Source organism: Copadichromis virginalis, linkage group LG14 (assembly GCF_057382275.1).
Source record: "Copadichromis virginalis isolate Kocher_CV1m ecotype Utaka linkage group LG14, C_Virginalis_male_GT1.1, whole genome shotgun sequence".
Taxonomy (NCBI): Eukaryota; Metazoa; Chordata; class Actinopteri; order Cichliformes; family Cichlidae; genus Copadichromis; species Copadichromis virginalis.
The window spans coordinates 20,293,251-20,316,540 of NC_140631.1; the positions used below are offsets into that span (position 1 = coordinate 20,293,251).

The 23,290-nt window shown below is 40.0% G+C and overlaps 2 protein-coding genes across 7 annotated transcripts in view; one reads left to right on the forward strand and one right to left on the reverse strand.

Annotated features, from left to right (window-relative positions):
* Positions 1-1,440: 1,440 nt before the first annotated feature.
* Positions 1,441-5,276, reverse strand: serpinh1b (serpin peptidase inhibitor, clade H (heat shock protein 47), member 1b). Of its 3 annotated transcripts, XM_085429815.1 has the most exons (8): positions 5,162-5,276; positions 4,476-4,507; positions 3,744-3,890; positions 3,456-3,648; positions 3,076-3,346; positions 2,886-2,984; positions 2,537-2,769; positions 1,441-2,430 (listed from the first exon to the last, which is right to left on the reverse strand). In XM_085429815.1, the coding sequence occupies exons 3-8, from the start codon at positions 3,860-3,862 to the stop codon at positions 2,128-2,130; spliced, it is 1,218 nt and encodes a 405-aa protein (XP_085285941.1). In that variant the 5' UTR covers positions 3,863-3,890; positions 4,476-4,507; positions 5,162-5,276; the 3' UTR covers positions 1,441-2,127. The 3 variants fall into 3 exon arrangements, with proteins under 3 accessions (XP_085285941.1, XP_085285940.1, XP_085285939.1); XM_085429814.1 differs by lacking the exon at positions 4,476-4,507 and having other exon boundaries at positions 5,162-5,245; XM_085429813.1 differs by having other exon boundaries at positions 3,744-4,507; positions 5,162-5,203.
* Positions 5,277-17,632: 12,356 nt separating this feature from the next.
* Positions 17,633-23,290, forward strand: part of gdpd5b (glycerophosphodiester phosphodiesterase domain containing 5b) — a 42,219-nt gene continuing 36,561 nt past the window's right edge. For 2 of the 4 annotated variants that reach the window (XR_014914821.1, XR_014914820.1), the window contains exon 1: positions 17,633-18,049. The gene's annotated coding sequence lies outside the window, so the exon portion shown is untranslated. The remainder of the gene's footprint in view (positions 18,050-23,290) is intronic. The other 2 variants (XM_085429816.1, XM_085429817.1) reach the window with 1 other exon arrangement.

Here is a 23,290-nt window from a genome sequence, read left to right on the forward strand (position 1 = left end):
CAAGTGTCACATGGTTTCTTTAAAAGATAATGGTCCCATGTATATAACTTACACATATATATCCAGGACAGCAAGGAGTAACAGATGAACAGCACCACCTTCCGGTTCAAAGTAAATTAGCAAGTAAATACAATGTTATATATATATATATATATATATATATATATATATATATATATATATATATATTAGTGCTTGTCACAGACATAAGAGCTAGAAAGCCCTGTACAACAATTAAAACACAAAATTTTCACAAAAAAAATTTGGGAATGAGCGCTGAGCAGATTTTGGGGTTTTTTTTTTGTTTGTTTTGCTTTTTAACCTCTTATCTACTTCTTTTTAGATTAAAAAGTAAAGTAATACAACAATACAAGAAATGTCCCTGTGCACTGTAGTTTCATTGCGGATTGCATAAGGTAAAACCTTTACAAAGTAAAAAACTGAAATAGATACAAAATGTCGTTTAGTAGAAACGTACCTTTTTTTGATGCATGTTTTGGACTCAGCCCTAAGTATGAAGTAATCTTATATTCACGCGCTGAACAATGAAACATATTTTAGCCGATTATAAATTTTGCAAATTCTCCCACTGATCACATCATGTTATTTTTGAAAATAGAAGTATTATTCATGCTCAGTATACAAATCAACAGCTAAGTCAGTCAGCAATATATTGTAATGTATATTGTGTAACTTATATGATGTTTATTTGTCTTGTATATTATGTAACTGTAATGCAATGTGTAAGATCTGTGTAAATATAAAGTAACTAAATCACTCATTTGTAACACCTTAAAAAGCTCGCTCTCTCTTATTCTCAGCAACCACAAGGTGGCGGCATGCTTCTCTGTAGAAGACGCACTTGTGTCTCACAATGAGATTACGTCCTCTCGTATGAGAGGTTCTGGTGATTTTTATTGTAGCATTCTTTATTTTTATTTCTGTCCCAATGCGTATTTGACGTGCATGAAACAGAAGCCCTACAGGAATACTGAGAGTCTATGAGGCGCTCATTTATAGATGTTTATTCTTTTGTCGGTGTGCTGTTGTCTTGCAGCTACATCCTGCTATGCGCAAACATCTGGAGATTAGATTTCCCACTCACCATGAGAACCCCGCACTCCAGTTTTTAAACAATGTAGAGTCTGCATTGTCAGGAAGATCCCAACAAAAGATCCCACTGGTGTTATTATTTAGGCTGGTAGTGTTTAGAGAAATGGTCCACCAAATTCCCTTGAGGGTTATCACTGCATTCCAGACCTGGGAAGACTGTTTGACCTTCAGCCAGCTGGAAAAATTGTTATCCTTTAGAGATGTTAACACTAGCGTGCACACATTCTCCAGTTCAGCTCCCTATAGCACTCTATCATCCGTATTTGAATGGCATTCACGTGGTATTCATTCAGGAGATTCTCAACAAAGAAAAGAGCCACGCACAAATATGTTCTCTTCATTTTTTTTATTGAAAAAGGTCCACATTAATCACATAAATCACACCATTCCAACAGATTCTTTGTGGAAAATACCTACAGCAAGAAAACGACACAGAAGATGGTTTGCAACTTGAATTAAGCACCAGACGATTTGCCACCTTCCCCCTGCAAGCTCAGCTCGTGCAGGGGAACAGTTCAGTGCAGGCTGGAGGCAAAATGAGAGGGGGAATGAGACAGCACTGTAAAACAGCTTGTGCATCGATCTTTTTTCTCTTTAAACATTAAAGATATTGCAAAAAAAACAAAAACGCACACACAGGTCGTAGCCGAACACACGCAGGCAAAAACAGGATGTGAAAGAGGACTTGTACTTAATATAAGCATGCTGTCTGCTGTGCCGACTGCTGTTTGTTTGTGGAAGTCTTAAAAAAGGCACTTTTTTTAGATTATTCAAACCAGCATGTTCTTAAGACGAAGCCATGTAAACAGCTTTGTTCCCTGGGAAAGTCGAATGTTTCTAAGCTCGGATATTCAGTCCACAGATTGTCAATTGGAATGTGCTACTGAGGTAACAATCATACCAAAAACAAAACATGCGCGTGCATAAAATCACACACAATTACACACGTGCACAGTTTCCTGCCATAATTTCACAAATAATAAAGCTACCCACCACAATTTATAACTTTAAACATTATAGCTCATCACGCATTTTGTCCCCTTTAGGTTTAACCACTCTGCCGATGTACAGGATGGAGTTGGTCTTGTTGTCCTTTACCAGGAAAATGAAGGGGTGATCTACGTAGAAGAGTTTGGGGTTCCTCAGCTTCTCAGTACCGAAGATGCTTGTGTCGTATGGGTTTCCTTCGATGTCAAGCTCCAGGGCTGATGCGTGGAAGACGCTGGAAAGGTAGAGATCCTTCTTTCCAGAGATGTTGGACAGGTCAGCCTTGGCTTTGTCCACAGCTTCTGTCAAGCCCAGCTCAGCCAGGTGTTTCTGCAAAACACAGATGAAGTTGCTCAGCGCTCTGGGTTCACAGTAATATTTTCTAACACTCTTAAAGTTACACTCCATTTGAGCCATCCAGTGTGCAAACATTTACCTGCAGGTTGTGGCTGACTTCCACTGAGATCTTAGGCAGGGAGATGGCTACGGCTCTGTTCTCCATCTTGCTGAGCCAAGTGTCCACCTGCTTCCTTGTCAAGAGTTTCTCCAGGCGCTCCAGGGGCTCCAGGTGATAGGGCATGATAAGGATCATGGAGGCCTGTTTCTGGCCCAGAGGCATGTTCAGCACAAAGACTTTATTTTCTGTGTCCTCGTAGAAATCATAAAGACCTGAGAGAGGGGCAGACAAAGCAGATCTTATCACATGTGTGTACTGGAAGGCGGGGTGGCTTATCAGCTTCTGGAGACATAATAAGATCAAAAAGAAAGATGAGAGAGAAACTCACCTGTGCGGTGCATCATGGGAACTCCAACAGTAAATGAGCGAGTAACCAGGAAACCACGGGTGTCCACCATTTTATCGTGGAATTTCTCCTCCCAGTGAGCTGTGAGGGGGGAAAAAGACACGAGGTCACAACTCTGCACAGGCGTCTGGCCTCACAAAGAGCTTCAGTCAGGCGTTAACGCCATACTCACGCTTAAAGAACATGGCGTTGACGATCATGGCTCCGTCTGGGTTTTGCACGTCCTTGGTGACCTCAGGCAGCTTGCCGCCTGTGGACTTGGCCGCCCACTCGTTGATGGAGTTCACTGCGCTCCTCTTGTCCCTGAAATTGATTTTGGAGTGGTCGTAGTTGTAGTGCTTCTTGCTGTTCTTCACAAACTCGTCAGCGAAGGACACAGAGCTGGGGCCGTAGAGGCGGTTGTTGATTTTCCAGGTGGTGTTGCGTGTCTTGGCGTTGCTCACCTGAGAAGAAGTGGCACATGTACGCCATTAATTTGTGATATAAAGACAACTCGGAGTCTATGGCCTGTGGTGATGATGGTGGAATTATGAAACAAGGGAAGCTCCTTACCTCAGTGAGGAGCTCTGACAGGCCTGCGTGCAGATGCTCATCCTTGAGTTTGTCAGCGCTGAGGACTGTTTTCACCTGGGAGGCAGTGGAGGCTTTGCCACCAAGAGCCACCAGCCCCAGAGAGGAGGCCACCACCACAGGAGAAATGATGATGTTCTCTGTGTCTTTCTCCTTTGCCATGGTGTGGTAGAGGCTAAAGTGAAATTTTAAAAAATGCATATATTTATATATAAACACAGAGAATATTACTTTATGTTACAAGTGCGCCAGAATCAATAATATACAAACCTGAAGGCCAAGTTGGTGCTTTTATCAGCCAGCGCGGTGGCGTGGGTGCTCAGCTTCACATCCTCTGCAGAGGCCACCAAGGCCAGCAGACAAAGGCCTACAATGTTAGTCATCCACATCCTGTCTGTCTCCAACAGCAGCTGCACTCTGTGAAAAGGAAGCAAAGAGAACGATGATGACATTATTCCTTAAAAAGAACAAGAAGAAAAAGAAAAAGAAGAGCATGTTTGTGATATTCAGAAATATATTCATTTATTAAAATATATCTCAGAAAGAAAATGCCAGGGAGCCGACTACACTTGGGCTGTGGAGGAAGGGCAGAGTTGACCCAGCCCACTCAGGAGCTCTGGAATGTCCCGAGTTTGAGGGAGACATGTTTCGTGCCACGTCAGCAGCGACCGCCGCCTGAGCTGAACAGCTGAAACTCGACGTTTACTTGGATTGAGCTGGATCTCGCTTCTCCGGACACATTTTAAGTGATACAAATGGTTAATAGTGTCTCCTCAGATGCGAGGATCAGAAATCCCTTTGCAACAGTCTTGCGAGACATACAGTGCAGACTTTTTTCATGTTGCCTGCAGAGAAAGAAAAGGGCGTATGCCTGTAGGCTGCACCCAAATCATCCCATCTCTGGTTCAAACAATGGCTCTGAATAACCAGCTGCACTGGCATACTGTTTCTCATGCAGACTCACACTGCATCTGTTCCTCTGTGATTGCATGTTTGTGATACCTTGAGATGTTTTCATTTCTGCGATTTTCATTCTGAAAGACAAGAGGTGTATGTAGTAATCTCTGTGGAGCAGGCAGTGAGAACATATAGGCAGATTCTCATGGAGAGAAACTCTATGCACAGTACGAAGTCTAACGTCTCTGTTCTAGTTTCAAGTTTTCAACCACTAGAATTTAAACATTAAATATTAAGCTGCCAATCTAGTCAACCCACCGCTCATTCAAGATGAGGCACTTTTCACTGTTTGTTTCCCGACCCTGGAGGGGGGGAAATACTTTGATCCAATGAGCTCCAATGAGTCAAAGTGATACTCTTCCTAGTGGAAAGACAAGCTAAACTGGGTGCAGGCACGCTACTTTCCTGCAAACCTTTTTTTTATTTGTTTGAACTGAATGCATTTAAACTGTTGTCAAAGTTCTGACATGGAAGCAGCAGAAAGCCTGCGCCACCCTGCCAGCTGCATGACAACTTTCAGCTCTGATAACAGGTCAGGATTTGTTCCCTACTGGAAACAGAAGAAATACAAGAAGTATTCTCTGACAGACAGAGGAATCTCAGCTGCAGCTTTCAAACTGGGTAAAATGGAGGGTAGCTGAACTGCAGCTGTAACACATGATAACAAAGCAGTTCATTCAGTCGCCGCATTCCTCCCTGTGAAACAAAGACCGTTATCTTCTGATCCTTACCTGGCACAGATTATCGCAGGGTTGCTTCTCCGAGCTGTGTCCGGTGGATAGCGTGGCTGTGACAGACTTCCCTGGCTCTATATATCCTAAAAGAGAATTTTCTAGAAGTTGGGAATGGGATATTCAAATGAGGGTGTCTGTGTTTCCTCAGGAAGCTGGGAGCTGGGACATCCCCCTCTTGAAATCACAGGGTGGGATGAAAGCTGTGCTGACTGAAGTAAGTGCTGGTCCTGGATCAGCGTTAAAACTTTCCCACAAAAGGCTCCTGAATAGAAAATCTGAATCCTGGTCAGTCTTAAGTTTCTGCCTCAGTCCCCTCGGTTTTTAACACTGCTTGCTGACTCAATCTTAAACTCTGGTTTCATCACATGATTGGAGATAAAGATTAAGCTGCCACTGACTGTGAATTAAATGATTGTTTTGCATGCATATAAATACAGTGTTAAAGTTCTTTTTGCACTCTTTGGCATTTGTGTGTATGAGCTTCTCTTCAAGTGTGGAACACCACCATGCATCAAAACAGTCTCCGCAGGCAGGATGTTACTCAGAAAGCATTTTTACTCCAGAATAAAAGCTGTAACTTGTTCCCTGGCTGTTGTTAAACTGCTGCTTAACTTCACATGGAAACATCCAGAAAGTTTCATGCAGCAGTATTCATGCCTCCCCAGAAGTTGCAGGAGCCTCAGCCCTACCCCCACACTGCCACGTCTGTCCAACTCAGCTGCTGATTGCAGGGTAGCTACTAAACGATGGGGGTTGTCTGGAAGACCACTGATGTTTAAAAAAAAAAAAGAAAAGCAGGATCTGCTTTCTTCGGAAAGAAAAGTTTCATAAAACTGCTGAGCCTTTTCTTTAGCACACAGATTAATGTTATTGTTGGTATTGTGATCTCAAAATCGCACATTTACATTCACAAGATTATCTGTCTCCTGTTTCATCTCTGATGTATATAAAGAGACCGAAACCTGCCTCCAGTACAAAGAGAGACATTTCATGCTATAGCTTTACTTATGCAGATAATAAAATATTGATCTGGGTGTCTGACACTGCAGGACTAGGTGTTCTCCAACTAAAGTATTTCCATCTATCTCTTGACCCCCCTCCCAGTGCTTTTCTTTTACTGCTCTCTACAAATTGCCCTGACATGCCAGCTGATGAGTGGCTTGACTTTTTTAGTGATGTGTTGGGGGAGGCATCTAGAACTTTCTATGAAATTTTGAGAGACAAAAAAAGTCCACAACCCACTCATAGCCATGTTTAGAACTCACAAGTACCTGAAGCTGAGTTACATACATGACTACCCAACAAATGAGCTCATTAACAGTTTTTACAACCCACCCCACCCCCATGTTTGTTTGTCCTTCTGAAGGCCCAGGAGTGACAGTTTACACTGAGATTCCTCAGCATGTGCAGACTCGAGTTCAACCAGATGCCAATTAATCGAGACTAAATCATTAAGATAAAAATGCTTTTACTCTCTGCCTTGTGTGGTATAAAGGGATATGCATAAGAAATGATGTGGGGAGGAAACAGTTACCTGCTGTTCCCCTCACAGTGCCTCATCTGTGTGGTCTAAATATACACCACGTGTGTGTACGTGTCTGTGTGAGCATGCAGAAGCTTCCAGAGCTTTTCCCAACCAACATCAAACACACAACTGAATAACTGTGACATAATCACGTTCATCAGATAGAAGATGCCTAACCGCAACATGATGCAATTTTTCACCATTAGAAAATTAAAAGACCATCTGCAGATTGCGTTTTATAAAAATAAGCAAAAGTAAGGATGCAGGCACGTGCCAGACACGTTTTCTCTTCTGCAGAATCTGATGCAAGGGTGGGAATAGTCTTCAGAGGGTGGAGCAACTCTTACATAACTCCAGGGAAGAATTGCTATTCGAGGACAAGGAGCCTATGCAACATCTGGACGTCATTGCACCAGCCATCAGCAACGACGGCAACTTCTTTGCTTTCTGGAGTTTCTTCAGTAAACTCTTCTCTTGGATAATATATATATATATATATGGAGGTTGTGAACAGAGTTCAGTCTCTTCAGTCACTCCTGACATCTGTGTTAGTTTATCAAACAAAACAAAACCTAAGAGAGGCTTTCTCAATGGTGAGCTTCCTGTTTATCATTTTAAGATATATGCCTGTTTGGTTTCCTCCAAACGTACTTAATAGGGCCTGAAAATCTGTTTATGGATTCCAATATATACTCCATCCAGGTGGAATAGAGAGAAGAGGAACCTTTTTGTTACAAAAAAAAAAAGTAATTTACCTAAGAAAAGTAAAAATGCATAAAAAGTTTTCTGCATGATTCAAAGTTCCCACATCAAAGTATAAAGTTTTAAACAATTTCAAGATGATATCCACGCAAACTACTAAAGGTAGGACTCCAAACTGAGAAACACAAAGTTGTCAGTGAAGAACTTAAAGCACAGCTGCAAGAAGATGACGCAAGACCAAAGAAATGTTTCAGCTCAACTGTATGATGTAACTGTGACGGGCCTAAGCTCACGGTCAGTATCAGTGGTTGGGCCTGCTTTTTACATTCTCCTTCTCAGGTCCAGGTTCCTCACTAGTGGTGTGCGGATCGATACTGAAACATCGATTCTTCCGGCTGTATAAATGTGTCGCAGCCCCTGGCGTGCACACTCACAACAATGGCTGAGCGCAAACAGAGTCCTGTGTGGACACGTTGTTGTGGCAACACCACTGACCTTGTCAAACACCTCGGAGTAAATCACATCACAGAATATGATAAGCTTATGTTGAGGCGAACTGAAGAGGAGGACAGGGACAGGTGCTGCTAGGGCGAGACAGACGTCTCTCGCAGAGTCCTTTAGTGCTGCAGGCAGGCAACATGCTCAAATAGCGTACAACGTCAGTTTTTTTTGTTTCTATATGATTATTCTGCATTATTAAGCAATAAAAACAAGTTGTCTAATGTCCTCTAATCATTATGAAGCAATATGGTTATGTTATTATTACAATTACATAATACAATTATATATTGTATTATGAAATGCAATGAAACATTAAGTTTTTGTACAGAGTATCGGTATCGGATCAGTATCGCCGATACCACCCTGAATTTTACTTGGTATCGGATCGGAAAGGAAATCGGTGGTATCGCACATCACTATTCCTCACATCTAATAAAGGACTTCATCTGCTTGGTAGTCTCTATGAGCTGAAATGTCCTTTGTCTTTTGAGCAGTTTTGTTCTTGGTCAGATTTACAACTGTAAAATGGAGTGCTTTTGGAGTGCTTTTTACAGTAAACACCAATCACACATCTTACTGTTGGTATCTTAGTATACTACCGGTCATGTTACAGAACTAAGTTAAACACACATACATTTGATGGTGTGCGTGTATCTTTACATAAATATATTCATAGATATATTCATCATTTCTGGATCCAACTTTTTTTTGGTACAAACAATAATCAAACCTTCAGTTAATGTATAAAATTTGTCAATCAGCCAGTTTAGTCCACTTTTATAAAAATACATACAGGCTTTTTAATCGGTCCTTGGTTTGTAAGTCTGAAATGACTCATATTAATGACAGATAAAATATTTTTTGCAATCGAATGCTAAATGAGAAAATGATTTAATGATTTTTAAGTAAACTGGAGAGTTACATGAGCTTTTAACTCACCCTGATCTAGAAGTTAAACTTCAGAGCCATCCCCCGATCACTGTAAACTTTTAAAATGATCCACCTGTTCAGCTGCATTAATAGAATTACTGACCCTTTTTTCTCCTGGTGCAAGTCCAGGAAAAAAAAAAATTATATATATATACACTGAACAAAAATATAAACGCAACACTTTTGTTTTCGCTCCCATTCCCCATGGGATGGACGTAGAGACCTAAAATTCTATTGTGTGCAGTTACACACAAGTTACACACAAGCACTCATATATATATTCAAATAATTTAAAAAAAAATGTTCATTTACCTGTTACTACCACACACCAAATACCGTCGTTGGTACTTGCTGGCTTGTGTAGCCTCTAGGTAACAAAAACTCAACACTGCCCCTAGCATTCTGGAGCACTTCTGTTGTCTTTTGTACATGTTTTGGAGTTTTTACGTGCTTCTGAGTTTTTACGTGTTTTGAAATTTGTACGTGCTTTGTCTGTACGGGCGACCGTAAATATACTTTTATTTATTCACCCCACATACAATAATAAATAAATCATAATACAAAAACCAACTATTCACATTTCAACTTTTACCCTTTTACCCCTTTACCCCCTTTACACCCTGATTGGGACCCACACCCAGTTTCACACCTTGGCTCAGGCGATTAGAGGATCATCAGGGGGTCCTTTTGTCCCTCTGTGGGGGGAAACTCCCACTGAGTTTAAATCTGGGACTCCCCACCATTTGACCTTAGAACTGAAGAAGCTTCTCGGAAGAGAGGTGAAACGTCTTCAAGTAACTTAAAGAAGTCCAGACGCTTTTCTTTGCAAACTCCTTTGATTTCAACTTTTAAATATTTAAATTTTCAGCTTTTTCCTTTTAAACAAATTTAAAGTAAAACAACACAAAACACTGCAAACCACAACACAATTAAATATAAATTAAAATATGAAAACGAAAAGGACATGCATATTCTCTGTCATATGGGCCTGCATGAATAAACTTTCTGAATCCTTTATCAAAATAGTTGTGGATGATTACTATACCTTTGTCCCTGGCTCTCTTTCTCTCTCTTTCCCTCCCGCTCTGTTCCTGTGCTACTGCAAGTGTAACTACCGCCCCTCCCCCCTCTTCCCAGCGCAAAGGCGTGCAGAGTATAGCAGGAAAAAAGTGCGAGAGAGAGGGTGAGAGAAAGAAAAAAAAACCCACAGCTCGCGATAAGGAGCCGGCTCGCGTCGTTCACTTCCAAGACCCGGCTCTAAGAGCCGTTTCGTTTGCGACCGACACATCACTACAAGCGGTGCGGCTTCGTAGCTTAGCAAAGTCTTACTAAAACATTTGACAGATTTTTGAGCACCGTGTACCACATAAAATCGTTTCGAGGTCAGTAAACACAACCAGAATTCATACATAAGGCACATGGGACTATAAGGGGCACTGTCGATTTTCCGAAAAATTAAAGGATTGATTTTAAGTGTGCCGTATTTTCCAAAAAACACGGTAATAACAACGGCCCGCTAGCATGCTCTACCAGAAAATGTGCTTTGTTGTGTATCTGACGGACGAAAGCTAAACCAGTTTCACACCACTGAAGTTGCAGCATTTTAACAAAGCAATTCTGGTTCATCTGTTTCATTCAACGATCCGCTTTCGCCCTTCTTATTCTCCGTCACCGCCATGCTTTTTCCGCCATGTGTGTATGAAAACAAAGGCACTGCGCATGCGTGTCTTACCCGTATTCTATCGCCATATTTAATTTTCTTATCGTTGCCCAACATTATACCAGTATTACTGTGAATGGTATGATATGGCCCAGCTCTACTTGCATGCTTTGGTCGCATATGAGGTAAATTCTATTAAAAAATTGAGTTTCATGATGTGACTGTGTAGCCACTATTGTTTTAAGGCTTTACAGTCATAATTGGTGACGATCCCAACCCAAGTTCCAAACATTAACCCTAAATTTGTAAATTCCTTTTCAACCAAGCAAACAGAAATAATTTTTTTGTAGGGAAACAGAATACATATCCTATAGGGTTAAATTTAGGGCTAAGGTCATCACCAGTCATGGCTTTCTCTTCAGAGGGCCTATATAGCATGAATATGCCCCCTGGTGGGACAAATGGAATGCTCCCTTAAAACATGACCATTTTGTTTTGTGTGTTATTGTTTTTTACTGTAATAAAATTAGGAGATTATTTTCAGGTTTGAATTCTTTCTGGAGAAATTACTTTAAATTATTTAAAAATCTTTTTCTTAAAATAAAGGCAATGTACTGAATTGCAATAACGTTATTGCACTTTGGCACTACGGACATTAAAAGAAGATTTGCACAGAGCCATATCCCTTCCCCCCAAGACATGAAGCAGGCATGAAGAAGATCTGGGCCCCAGACATCTAGAGGCCCCCCAGAGCGCAAGAGCACAAGAAGAACTGAGGGCCCTCCACACCCCAGAAGGGACCTGGCCAAGCCACGGGGGTGAGGCTCTGCCAAGCAGCCACTGAGAGTGAGCAATACATACCTGGGCATCCATCCCCAGACACAGAGAACCACCAATACAATGACAGGTGGGGGCATCAGCCACTGGCACGAAGTGTGGTGGGGAGAGCTAGGCTTCCATACCTGGGTGTGGGGGCTGAGATGTACTGAGAGAGGTGCAGTCTAAGACCCAACCTGACGCACAGACACAGACAAACAGGCACACACAGACACAGAGATCCATTCCCACTCTCATGCACACATCCTGGAGCCAGCCACTGACCCTGGTAGGCACCCCTGTTCCCCGAAATCCAGCAAGGCGAGGGAGCCCGGGCCCATCCAGAATGGGGCCCACAGAAGCAGCACCGCCAAGCCCTACAGAGCTTGGGGTGGCCCAGCTGACCCCATTGCAGAGGAAAAAACACCCACCCCAACATTCAGTGAACTCCCACACTACATAAGACAACAGACACCCAGGATGAGTTCATCTTCCATCTCTGTTAGCCTCCGCGCACGCACCCACAACCCACAACCAACAACCCCTGGCGACAAACCAACCAGGACCCAAGGCCCAGCCAGCCCAGCCACTGGCAATCATTTCAAATTTGAAACAAATGCTAATCAGACCCACAGATAAAATGTGTGATGTGAATCAACAACCACTAGATGGCGCAAAAACACAACTTACTACATGACACCATTACACCACTGCAGTTTTTGGCAGCATCCTCAGAAATAAATTGCCAAAGCTGTAGTTGTTGTTATATTTAACTTTTGCCTCTTTTATGCATTTTAATTCATGGGCCAGTTTTTGGAAGTGCTACTGATCTTAACAATAAAACAATAAAACCATCGGGGTTTTATTGTTAGATCATTTTAAAATGATGTAACTGTTAAATCAAAGCCCCATCATCTCATATATTATATCTGTAAGAAAATGGGTATATTCTTACCCAGAACTGCCAAAGGTAACATAGTTTTTTTGTCATGTCTGTGCAGAGAAGTGGGGGAACTGCAGGGTGATGCTCAGAGCAGAGCAGCCATACCGCAACCATATCTCAAACTTGTATCTCATGAAAGGTATCAAGTTGTTTTGAGCCAGAATGAACATTTAGCCTATGTACAATACAATAAGGCAGGGTCATAAAGATACTTGCAAAACAGGTTATTTTTAACTTCATAACTCATCTTTATTAAAGCCTATTTATCAATATAACCAAAAATGTTGGAGATTGCAAAAGCACTGGCACTCATGTTTCGGAACAACACCAGGCTGTGGACACACTTTTACTGTCATATTTTTACTGTAATTTAATTATTAAAATGTCTTCCTAATTTATTTATTTATTTCGTTAGTTATTTGTTGCCAATGTGAAGCCATTAAAAAAATCTGAGCTCTGTTTTTAATCCGTTCTTTATTTACATAATTACCGCATATTATCCCAAATTAATTTTGAGCTTCCCCACACTACTCTTCTTCTCTGATAATTAACTTATTTAGATGTGATAGTGATTGTGGTGCATGTTGCAGACTTTGTTTATTAGTGAATTTTTTAGTTTTAATTTGTAATGAAATCATCTGAATCATTTATAAAACTAATTTAAAAAGCCTAAAACTTACTCTTAAGTAATTATTTTCTCTGCTTTTCTCTGTGTCAAGCTGACCTGGCTGAATGAAGGACTCCATAGTATCATATTCTGTTCTCATACAATCTTTCAGTGCCTGATATACACAACCATATTTTGCACATAATGTTCTGACCGTATTCTGTGACCATGGCAGACAGATAACTTGTCTCTATTTGTATTATTATTATACTTAACCCCACCCCTTTTTTATTGTTATCTTTAAAACTGGTTTGATGTGTCATACATTAATTGTCGTTCAATCTATTCTTTTATTTTGTTTAGGGTTAGTAACTTGCATGCATTATTTACATGCTTTAAACTGTACCTGCTTACATTTAATATTTAGTCTTGCATTATTTATTTTGTTTTATGAATCCAACCTGCATGCTTCTCTGCATTTTAAGCAGCAAAATGTGCTTCGACCTGGAATCAAATACACTATATACAAAATATTTTCCTTACTTTCTTTCATTTTTGATTCATTACATATCATGTATAACCATGCGTACACATGCTATATATAGTTCAGTTCAATTCAGTTTAGTTTTATTGGACTCACTTTTATTTATATAGCACCAAATCACAACAACAGTCACCTCAAGGCCCTTTGTGTACAGTGTTGTGGGAAACTATTTGCCTGCTTCTTGATTTCTTTGTTTTCTGCATATTGGTCACACTTACATGTTTCAGATCATCAGACCCATTTTCATTCTAAACAAAGATAACCTGAATGAATATAAAATGCATGTTTTAAATGAGAAAAAAATAGCTATTCTAACCTGGTCCTGTGTGGGAAAAATAATTGCCCCCCAAAACCAAATAAATAGTTTGAGCACCCTTGGCAATGAGCCTTTCACATCACTGTAGAGGAATTTTGACCTGTTCTTCTTTGCAGAATTGTTTTAATTCAATCGCACTGGACAGTTTTTGAACATGAACAGTCTGTTTAAGGTCAAGCCATAGCATCTCAACCTGATTTGAGTCTGGACTTTGATTAGGCCAAAAGCTTAATTTTGTCTTTTCTTTTTTTAAGCCATTCTGAGCTGGAATTGCTGCTGTGGTTTGGATCATTCTCCTGCTGCAAAACCCAAGTGGGCTTAAACTTTAAACTGATGGCCCGACATTCTCCTTTTGGGCTTTCTGACAGGGAGTAGAGTTCATTGTTCCTTTAATTACATCAGGTCATCCATGACTTGAAGCAGCAAAGCAGCCTCAGACCGTTACAATACCACCACCATATTTAACTGTTTGTATGATGTTCTTTTTTATGAAATGCTGTGTTCGTTTTATGCAGCTGTAACAGGACTCGAAGCTTCCAAAACGTTCAGCCTTTGTCTCGTCAGTCCACAGAATATTTTCCCAGAAGTCTTGGTAACCATCAAGTTGTTTTTTTGGAAAATGTGAGATGAGCTTTGAACTTTCCCATGGATGCCAATTTTATTCAGTCTCTTTCTCATTGCTGAATAATGAAGTCGGACGTTAACTAAGGCAAGTGAAGCCTGCAGTTCCTTAAATTATATTCTGAGTTCTTTTGTGAACCCCTGGATGAGTAATCAATGCACTCTTGGGGAAATTTTTGTAGACCAGCCATTCATGAGAAGGTTTAGTTTTCCACATTATAATAATTACATGTATAATTAATTAATAATTATAATAGCTCTCACCTGGTTCACAACACCTTAGAAATGGCGTTGTAGCTCGATTGATTGATGTCACTGACTTTGTTTTTCAGCTGTTCTTGACTTTCTTTAGACTATTTCATGAAGTGTTCCTTTTGGAGCTTTTTAAGCCTGCTTTAATTTGTCAAACAAGTTGGCAGCAAACAGGTAAGAGCTTTTTCTATTTACTCAGGTTTAAATTTGTTTGATCTGAAACATATAATTATGCAAAGCTGTGAGTTTGATAGTCAAGGAGTAGCACTTTCTGTCCCAACGTCAGGAGACACCTCTTGGACTGTGGTTGAATATATGATGAAATCGCTTAAATCCGTCCAATAACTTCATCAGCTCCTCTACAAGATATTTTACTGAGTTGCTGCCATGCTAGCTCCTCTCTGAGTTGATGTGAGAACTATGAAAACATCATACCCAGCTGTGAAATTCCAGCAAACCTACAAAGTCAGAAGAAAGCCGCAGTGTTGGCTTTTTAGTCACTCAGTCTAGACTGTCTGTGCATTTCACCATTTCATCCATATTCAAATCTTTCCTGCTCTTTTCAAATTTTGTCTCATTCTAGTGAGCATCAGTCACAAGCTCTGCCATATTACATAATAATACCTGGAGGGGAGACCCCCACCAGCCATCCTGCCCTTCCTGTCTGTGCATGCTGGCTGGCATTTTAAAATGGGTGGAGTTCAAAAGCATGCACAGCAGCTGGGGCTACTGACTAATGCCAACCTGTGGTGAGAGGACCAGGGAAGCCCGGGCCAGCCACATCAAATGGGGATTTGTCATAGGATCTCTTGCATCCTCATGCACAGAGGCACATAGAGAGGTAATGTCAAGGTGTGTGTGCCTCTGGTGACTCCATGTATGTGAGTATCCGAGGTGGCTGACAACATGTTTCACCAGTGTGTGAATGTGTGTGTGAATGGGTGAATGACTGAATGTAGTGTAAAGCGCTTTGGGGTCCTATGGACTAGAAAAGCGCTATACAAATGCAGGCCATTTACCATGCAGGCCATGTATCTGAATTACTTGTGCCAGGAAACTAATGTGCTGTTTGACAACCAACACCTACCCTTACCCCATGAGTTCTCCCACCTGACCTTTTCTTTGTCATGTGACACTACATCTGCTCCCGCTGATCATCTCTCTGTGAAAGCAGACTGCATTATTTTTTACTGTTTTATGTAAGATAGCTTCAGCTCTTCATCTCCATTAGCTGAGAATCACTGGCACTGACTGTTTCCTTGGTGATAAACCTGATTTGGTTTAACCACAACTCCCACATCTCTTGACATAAGGAACACCCAAAGTTCAGGCAAAGCAATTAAATGCAACTCATCTTGAAAACGTTTGAAAATTTCAAATGCTCTATCTGCAGATGAGTCATTTCTCCCACTCGTGAACTTCCATTTTCTAAGACAACCAGATCATCACCGTGAGAATAAGTTTTACTTTTATCACAAGAAGCTTTATGTGCAGAGAAATTCTGCATGGTTTCTCCACATGTGGTCAATTTTTGCACATGAGTACTAAACATTTCACAGTGCGTCCAGCGGTCGATCATGAGGGACTGCTGCCATTACATGCTGTCTCTGATTATAACTGCAGATGGTGTTTGTTTGACAGAAATCAATAAATCGCTTTCGTTTGATGAGTCATAGACATGTGTCTGCATATCAAGTCTGAACTGAAAAAAAGGCTGAGTGCACAGACAAATGAGTGGTGGATTATTGTGATTTTTCTAAATGAATGTAATCAGATATAATGCTTTCAAGTGGTGCAAGAAGGTACACTGATCCAGAGCCCAAGCAATTTATTCTTGGGCCGATATTTGCTGTTTGTCGATCTGTCAAGATTACTATTTATTATGGCTGATAAATAAAATATTAAAAGTAAAGATGACATGGGAGATATTCAATCATGTTATAAGTGTTAATGCTGAATAAGTTGCCCACTAGAGGGCACTCTGCAAATGTCTTTAGAGCCACAAACACAACAAGCAGCTGATCTGAGCTGTTAGGAAGAGTATAAACTAATACATTAAAAAAAACCAACAAAAAACCCCCCAAACAAACTACAGATAATAAACGTGAGAGAAATGTGTTCATATGGCTGAAAGAAAAAAGTATCAGCTGATATATCGGAATACACACACATGTACACACACACACACACACGTAGAAAAATATCTAGTATACACATCCAGAAATGCATATACTATTATATATTGTACATATATTTATTAGTTTCAGATGTAGCCATTCTTGTATTTTGCTTGTTTACATTATTGTATTTTGCACAACTCTGTTGCTTGTGAAGCTCGCACACAAGAATTTCACTCACATGTGCTGTACCAATGTATCTGCACATGTGATGTGACAATAAAAGTGATTTGATTTGATTTGAATACCGAATTTTAAATGACAAAATATTGGCATCGGTATTGGTTTTAAAAGTCCTATAAAACAGAGCTTTAGCTATTCACTTGGTAAAGAGAATCACAGAAAATATGGACATCAAGAAATTATGTTTAAAATGGAATTTGGCTAAATGGAAAGACATTGTACCTTAATCAGTGACAGCAAAAACAAAACATTTAAAATCTATGCTAAGGCAGTTATGATGTCACGTATAAAGCAGATAAAAAAGAATTTCAAGCTCAGATGGCTTTTGTTGCACTTGTCAAACAAAGGTCAGCTTTTGATCAAGATTTCTTAATGTCAGCTTGGTGAATTAGTTATGCAGTTAAGATAACAGATTAAACCAGTGCTCTTTGGTTTATAAACTACTGTATTTGAGTACTGATGCATTCGTGTCGCCTCGAATTTTCGGTTTACATCTCAGCTGATGGTAATGAGGGTACCGTTTGACGTCAGAGGTGTTAGTGCTGAAAGAAATTTATTTCGGCGGCATGATGTGTCCAAATTTAGCAGAAAACTGGTCACTTTTTTTCTTTTTGGTTAATTCAAACAAACTGGAGGGTTTGGGGGCTGTCTTTTTGATGTGTCATGAACGCGCAGGCCGGGAGTAAAGTCAGCCCGGTGACGCCTCCTCACTGTAACAGAGGGCTGGAGATAAAAGGACCGACACTCACTCCTCCCACTAGCCAGTACATTGAATTACTTTGTCGGTGTAAGTATCCGTATTCACGCAGGGGAGGCTGAGTTAACAGAGAAGAGAGGGGGAAAGAAAAACCCGGACGGAGCGGTTCAAAGATAAAGGAGACAGGAGTTATTTTAGCTAGGACATATACCGGTCACAGCGTCCGCACTCAGCCGGCATTTTTCTCCTTAGTTTTCTTGGTGAAACTTCGGCTCCTCATCCGTTACCGCTGGCACGGGGTGTCCCCGTTTGACTGTTGAGTCGGGGGCTTTTTTTTCTTTTTCAAAGGAAACGAAACTTTTTACACGGAACCTTCGAGCCAGCTGATAACAAATAAAGGCACCCAGAAAGGTGAGTGTATCTATCTTTAACCTGTTTTAGTTTATTTGCAGTTACACACCTCGTTAAAATATGTTCCAGAGACTCTTGACCACTAGCCATCAGTCCCGTAACGTGTCGGCGGTTAAATATGAGGCAAGTCAAGTGTCCTTTTTCACATGCAGAGGTTAGAAGTACATGCAGTCCATTAGCTATGACCATGTGCATTTACGCATCACTTACGGCATATTGGTGGATACGCCCATGGTGATGTTTTCCCATTGGAGGGGCTCGAATCATACATCAGCTGCACTCTCTTCATTATCTATTGGACAGTAAGGTTCATAATGCAAGTGGAACTAAGGAAGCTGAACACGGGGTCCTCCATCCATATGCCCAATGTGCGTTTGCTGATGTGTTGTGGACTGCTCTTAGGTTACCACTTGCATAATTCATGGCACTATTATTTTTTTTCTGTTTGGAGAGGATGATTGCTGTTTGGATTTCCCTGGTGTACTACAAGAATACAAGATTACCCTCTAGATTTGTTTTATGAAGCACTTTATCGGAGGAAGTTTATTCATCTTCAGACTTTGTCCATTGGACAGCATCCATTTGGTCAACTGTTAATAACCTTCGTGGCAGCTTTAACACTTCCCCATCTGCTACTAATTACACTTTAGTAAAAAACAAAACAAACTAACACTTTCTGTTCAGAAAGTGTTAACAGATGGTATTTATTTATGTCTCACAGGCTACCTATTACTTTTGAAGGACTTGGAGCTTGCTTAGACGGAGTTTCAGTAAAATCAATGACTGAGACTGAGTAAAGACTTTCAAAGTGACTATGCAAGCTTTTTGGTCTCTTATGGATTAACTGTCTTTGGAGTGGAGTATGCTGATCCTGTATTTTTGAACCTCTATGGGATGGCACAGTGTAGGGGAGCTCCTTTTTTGATGGCAGCCAGAACATTATTTTTATTTATTTCTCTATTACCTTGAGGCAAAGTTATTGCTCCTCTTTCAACTGAGCAAAAGGATTTTAAAGCTATGTGTAAAAATTTAGACATAAATACAATAACCTGTACTGTTGTTTCTTTTGAAATTTTTAAGTATAAAAGGGCAGAGCTGTTTTTTTTTTTTTCTTCTTTTTTTTATGTTTAAAGTTTATCAAATGCCTCTCAGCTGACTGTCTCAGGTTTGTCTGGGCGGGGAAAGATATACTTCTTAATAGGGACGTGAAATTTCACATAATTCCCAGGTTGTTTTTCTTCTTCTTTACTTACAAAAAATAAATTTATAAGTTAAAAAAAAAAATAAAAATCAGAGAATGCTTGAAGTCCTTAAATCAAACGTGTGTCTTTCAGTACCTAAGTGCATCAGGGCCCAGTCAATGTGACTGTTAAATCAGCCCCTGCACAGTAGATGCACATATGCTGCATTTAGTTACAGTTGGACAGATTATAAAAGTTTCACTATGAGCTGTGTGCAAAAAGGGAGTGATTCACTTTGATTCACACTGGAAGCCATTTGATATGACGTGTTGACCCGAGATCAAAGGAAGCCATATTTGCCGACTTTTAGCGAAATGACCACTGGTCAAGGGAAGTGGGTGGGACTCAAGAAAGCTCTTTCTTTAACTTCCAGGTGAACAATTAAATTGACTACTAATGAGAACCCAGGATACTGCTGGTAGACATATGACTTGGTAGTAGTTGTATCAGTTGATCACCTAGGCAACCAGAACCTTAAATGTCTGCAAGACACCAGCAATCAGCTCCATAGCTGTCTGCAATGAGCGACTGGTTTTGATGTGGAAACAGCTTGATGGTTGGCCACTGGTTGGGGTGGGGGAAAAATCAATACAGCAGCCTATTGTGACATTGTATCAATCCAGATATTGATGTTTTATTAAATATATTTAAATTCTTTAGGAATACTATGAATATCTCATGCAATACCACCTTGGGATGATCTTAACCATTGCAACTTGTTTTGACTAAATGGTTGCCCAGAGATCAATAGTGTTCCTCACAGATAGTCCTGTTGAGAAGGCAATTGCACAGGTTGCCTGATGAGAGGCAATTGCCAACCGGATCCCACTCAGTTGTGGATTTCTAGCAGTCTGAATCTGTCTTATGGCAGGTTTGAGTGTTATATGGAGGAAAATTTAATTTTGCAGCACAAAAAATAAAACTAAAACCAAAATATTTTTTCTGAAGCTGTAAAAGATTTTTTTTTTTTTTTTTTTCCCCCTCTGCCTCCTTCATCAATGTCTGTGGTCACCATGTTGCTGTCAGTTGCTTGTCATTGTTCTGTCTTGTGAACCAGAGTCTAGTTTTATTTATGTAGTATACATTTTCCTTATGAACTGAATTTTAACTGCAAATATTTATTCAATTGTTTGATGCTTCAGGTGACTGATTAACAATGGATGCCAGTTCTGAAAAGTTGTTGGCAGGGTGGCATGTTGGGAAATGTTGCTTGTACTTCCTGAACTTGCACTCTGTGATATGTGAAAAATGTGCACAGATCATCAACTGTGCAACAGTTTGTCTTATATAGTTGTTAGGCTTGTACCTAAATTATTTGAATGTCCGATCTCTAACAGCAGATCTAAAGGCCTGTAGAAACAACATTTTTGCTGGTCGTGGACTGATATTTTATTTCCAGTTTCTCATACAAAGGACATAATATTCTTTATAACATTCCAATAAGGGGAAAACATTTTATCCATCTTTAATGTGCTTTGGAAATGAGACGATGAACTAAATAATTCATTTTAATATATCCAAATGATGACTTTTCCTTTCTCATTTTTCCAACATAAATTACATATTTATATATGACAGCAAATATTCTTACTATTTCCTGGTTTTTATACACAGGGTCTAATTTTAATCCAGTGCCTTACTTTTACAATGAAAGATAAAATGGTCTACTTTACAACTGAAGGTAATCGGTTCAGAAGAACTGGTGACATACAGTGAAGTGTTCATTGCAGTGATTCACTTGTTTACCCTTTTCTTGTGTACACACACACACACACACACACACACACACACACACACACACAGTTAGTTAGAAATATTTAGAGCTTTTAAAAGAAGCTTTATGTGTTGGAGCTCTGCTCTGTGTAAAGTTGCAGTGAAAAGCTAAACACTTTGTCTGTTTGAGTGTAGTGTTGGTTATATTTCCCTGTCAGAAAATATGCCAAATATCATCAATAGCTGATATGTAGGATGTATTATCTGAAAGCTCCATATATGAGAGAAGAAAGGAAAATGTCATTGGTGCTGTAAAGCTAGAAGGAAACCACATATCAAAGTGTATGCTCTGAACTCATAGTACCCATAGGGAAAAATGTTGTCATTCATTTGTTTACTCACTGAAGCTATAGCAAATGTTTAATGCAAATGTAATAGATAACTAAGTTGGATTAGGATTTAGATTTAGGGGAAAAATGAAACACTGTTTGTACAAAGCTGTATGTGATGATACATCCAGAAGACTATAATTTCCATAGCACTTCATATTGCAACCAATTTTTCCTCAAATTTCTGGGTGTTTTTCCCCAATTGTTGAACAGACTTGCTGTCTGTAATGGAGCAGATGTTGGCAAACCCAAGGGTGGAATTTGTGCTGAAGAGTTTTGAATCTGCTGAGTTGGAAGTTTGAGGTTTTTGCCTGTTGTAGCTTGCTATGGAACTGTAGTTGACTGGTAATAAAAATGTATTTTTTTTTTAAACAAGTTTGAAATGCACAAGCATCACAAGAATCTGTAGTTGTTTCCCTTATATTTAGACATGAACATGGTTTGTACCAGCTCTGGATGGTGACATAGTCAGATTACCTATTTAGCAGATTTGCATTTGCAGAAAAGTCAAATCAAGCATTGATATTTGGAATGCAAGTAGCAACATCCTGTTGTTACATGGACATGTCATGAAGCCACTTCATTAACTATAGCTTTTGATGAATTCTGGTTAAATAAGAGGCTGCTAAAGGGCCCGCCAGAAAATTCAGAAAACTTCTGCTTTCCTACGTGTCATCTTATTTCCGGAGAAAATTTCTCACCATCGTTAAGCTTTGAACATACACAAGTATGGAAGGATCTGTGTAGGTCTCAATAACGGCTTTCTGTGAATTCTCCAACTTCTTGATGGGACTAACTGTGTTTGCATCCTCCAATTCCCAACAGACGAGAAATTAAGACGAGAACTACTCATCAAGTGAATTTTATCCTGGCCTTAACTCCCAGAGGAAGACTGGGGGCTTTGGTGCACCGTCTTTCCTAGTTTACAACTTGAACTCTGTTCAAAGCCCAAAACGGCACGTTATTTTATCAGAGCTGAATGTTCCCCTTGAAAAAGGCAATTGTAGTTTCTTGACGGAAGTCTGTTTTGTCATGTGCAAGCAAAAACAAAATGTACATTTCTTTTCATATCTTTAGTGCCTCAGGTTATCATCTAATCTAAAATTATCATCTAATCTTATTGGCTGAAAACTCAGTTCAGTAGTGTTTTCCATTTATTTCTTGTTGCAAAGTAGTTATGTCACCTATGTTTAATCATCCCAAATTAAAGCAGCTAAATGTTCACCACCATGGCGGCATTGGCTTGCTTGTTCCTGCCTCTCAGCTTCAGATGGCAGTCACAGTGGAGGACAGAGACGGGTGTGATGTCAACACACAGATGGTGGAGAAGGGCCCCGTGCAGACTTACAGATGGCACCTTGATACCACATTGTAGTCCAACTACTTTTTTTTTTTTTCTTTTCCTGCTTCCCTGTGGAAAAACAAAGTGACTGAAGAGGTCTGAGTGAACTAAGCTAATTGTGTGGTCTGTACCACCAAACAAGAGTATTATCTCGGCATGGTATGGACATCCTTGTTAGCTGTTTATGTTCCAGGTCACGGTATCAGTTCTGAAACCTTTAAAGTGGTGATACTGCAAGCTGAATAATATTATAAATTGTTAAGAAAAAAAGAAAGCATAAAAGAAATATTCCCAGTAGGGCTGGGCCATATTATACCGTTCACGGTAATACCGGTATAATGTTAGGCAACGATAGGAAAATTAAATATCGCGATAGAATGGGAGTAAAACGCGCATGCGCAGTGCCTTTGTTTTCATACGCACATGGCCGATTGTTGAGTGAAACAGATGAACCAGAATTGGTTTGTAAAAATGGTGCAACTTCCGTGATGTGGAACTGGTTTGGTGTTTGTCCGTCAGATACACAACAAAGCACATTTTTTTTGCAGAACATGCA

Excerpts from the sequence above, each read along its gene's own strand:
- serpinh1b (XM_085429813.1), bottom strand. The coding sequence starts at position 3,925 with ATGTCATCATCGTTCTCTTTGCTTCCTTTTCACAGAGTGCAGCTGCTG. Across the intron at positions 3,649-3,743 it reads AGCACCAACTTGGCCTTCAG|CCTCTACCACACCATGGCAA; the intron begins GTTTGTATATTA and ends ATTTCACTTTAG. Across the intron at positions 3,347-3,455 it reads TGTCAGAGCTCCTCACTGAG|GTGAGCAACGCCAAGACACG; the intron begins GTAAGGAGCTTC and ends ACTTCTTCTCAG.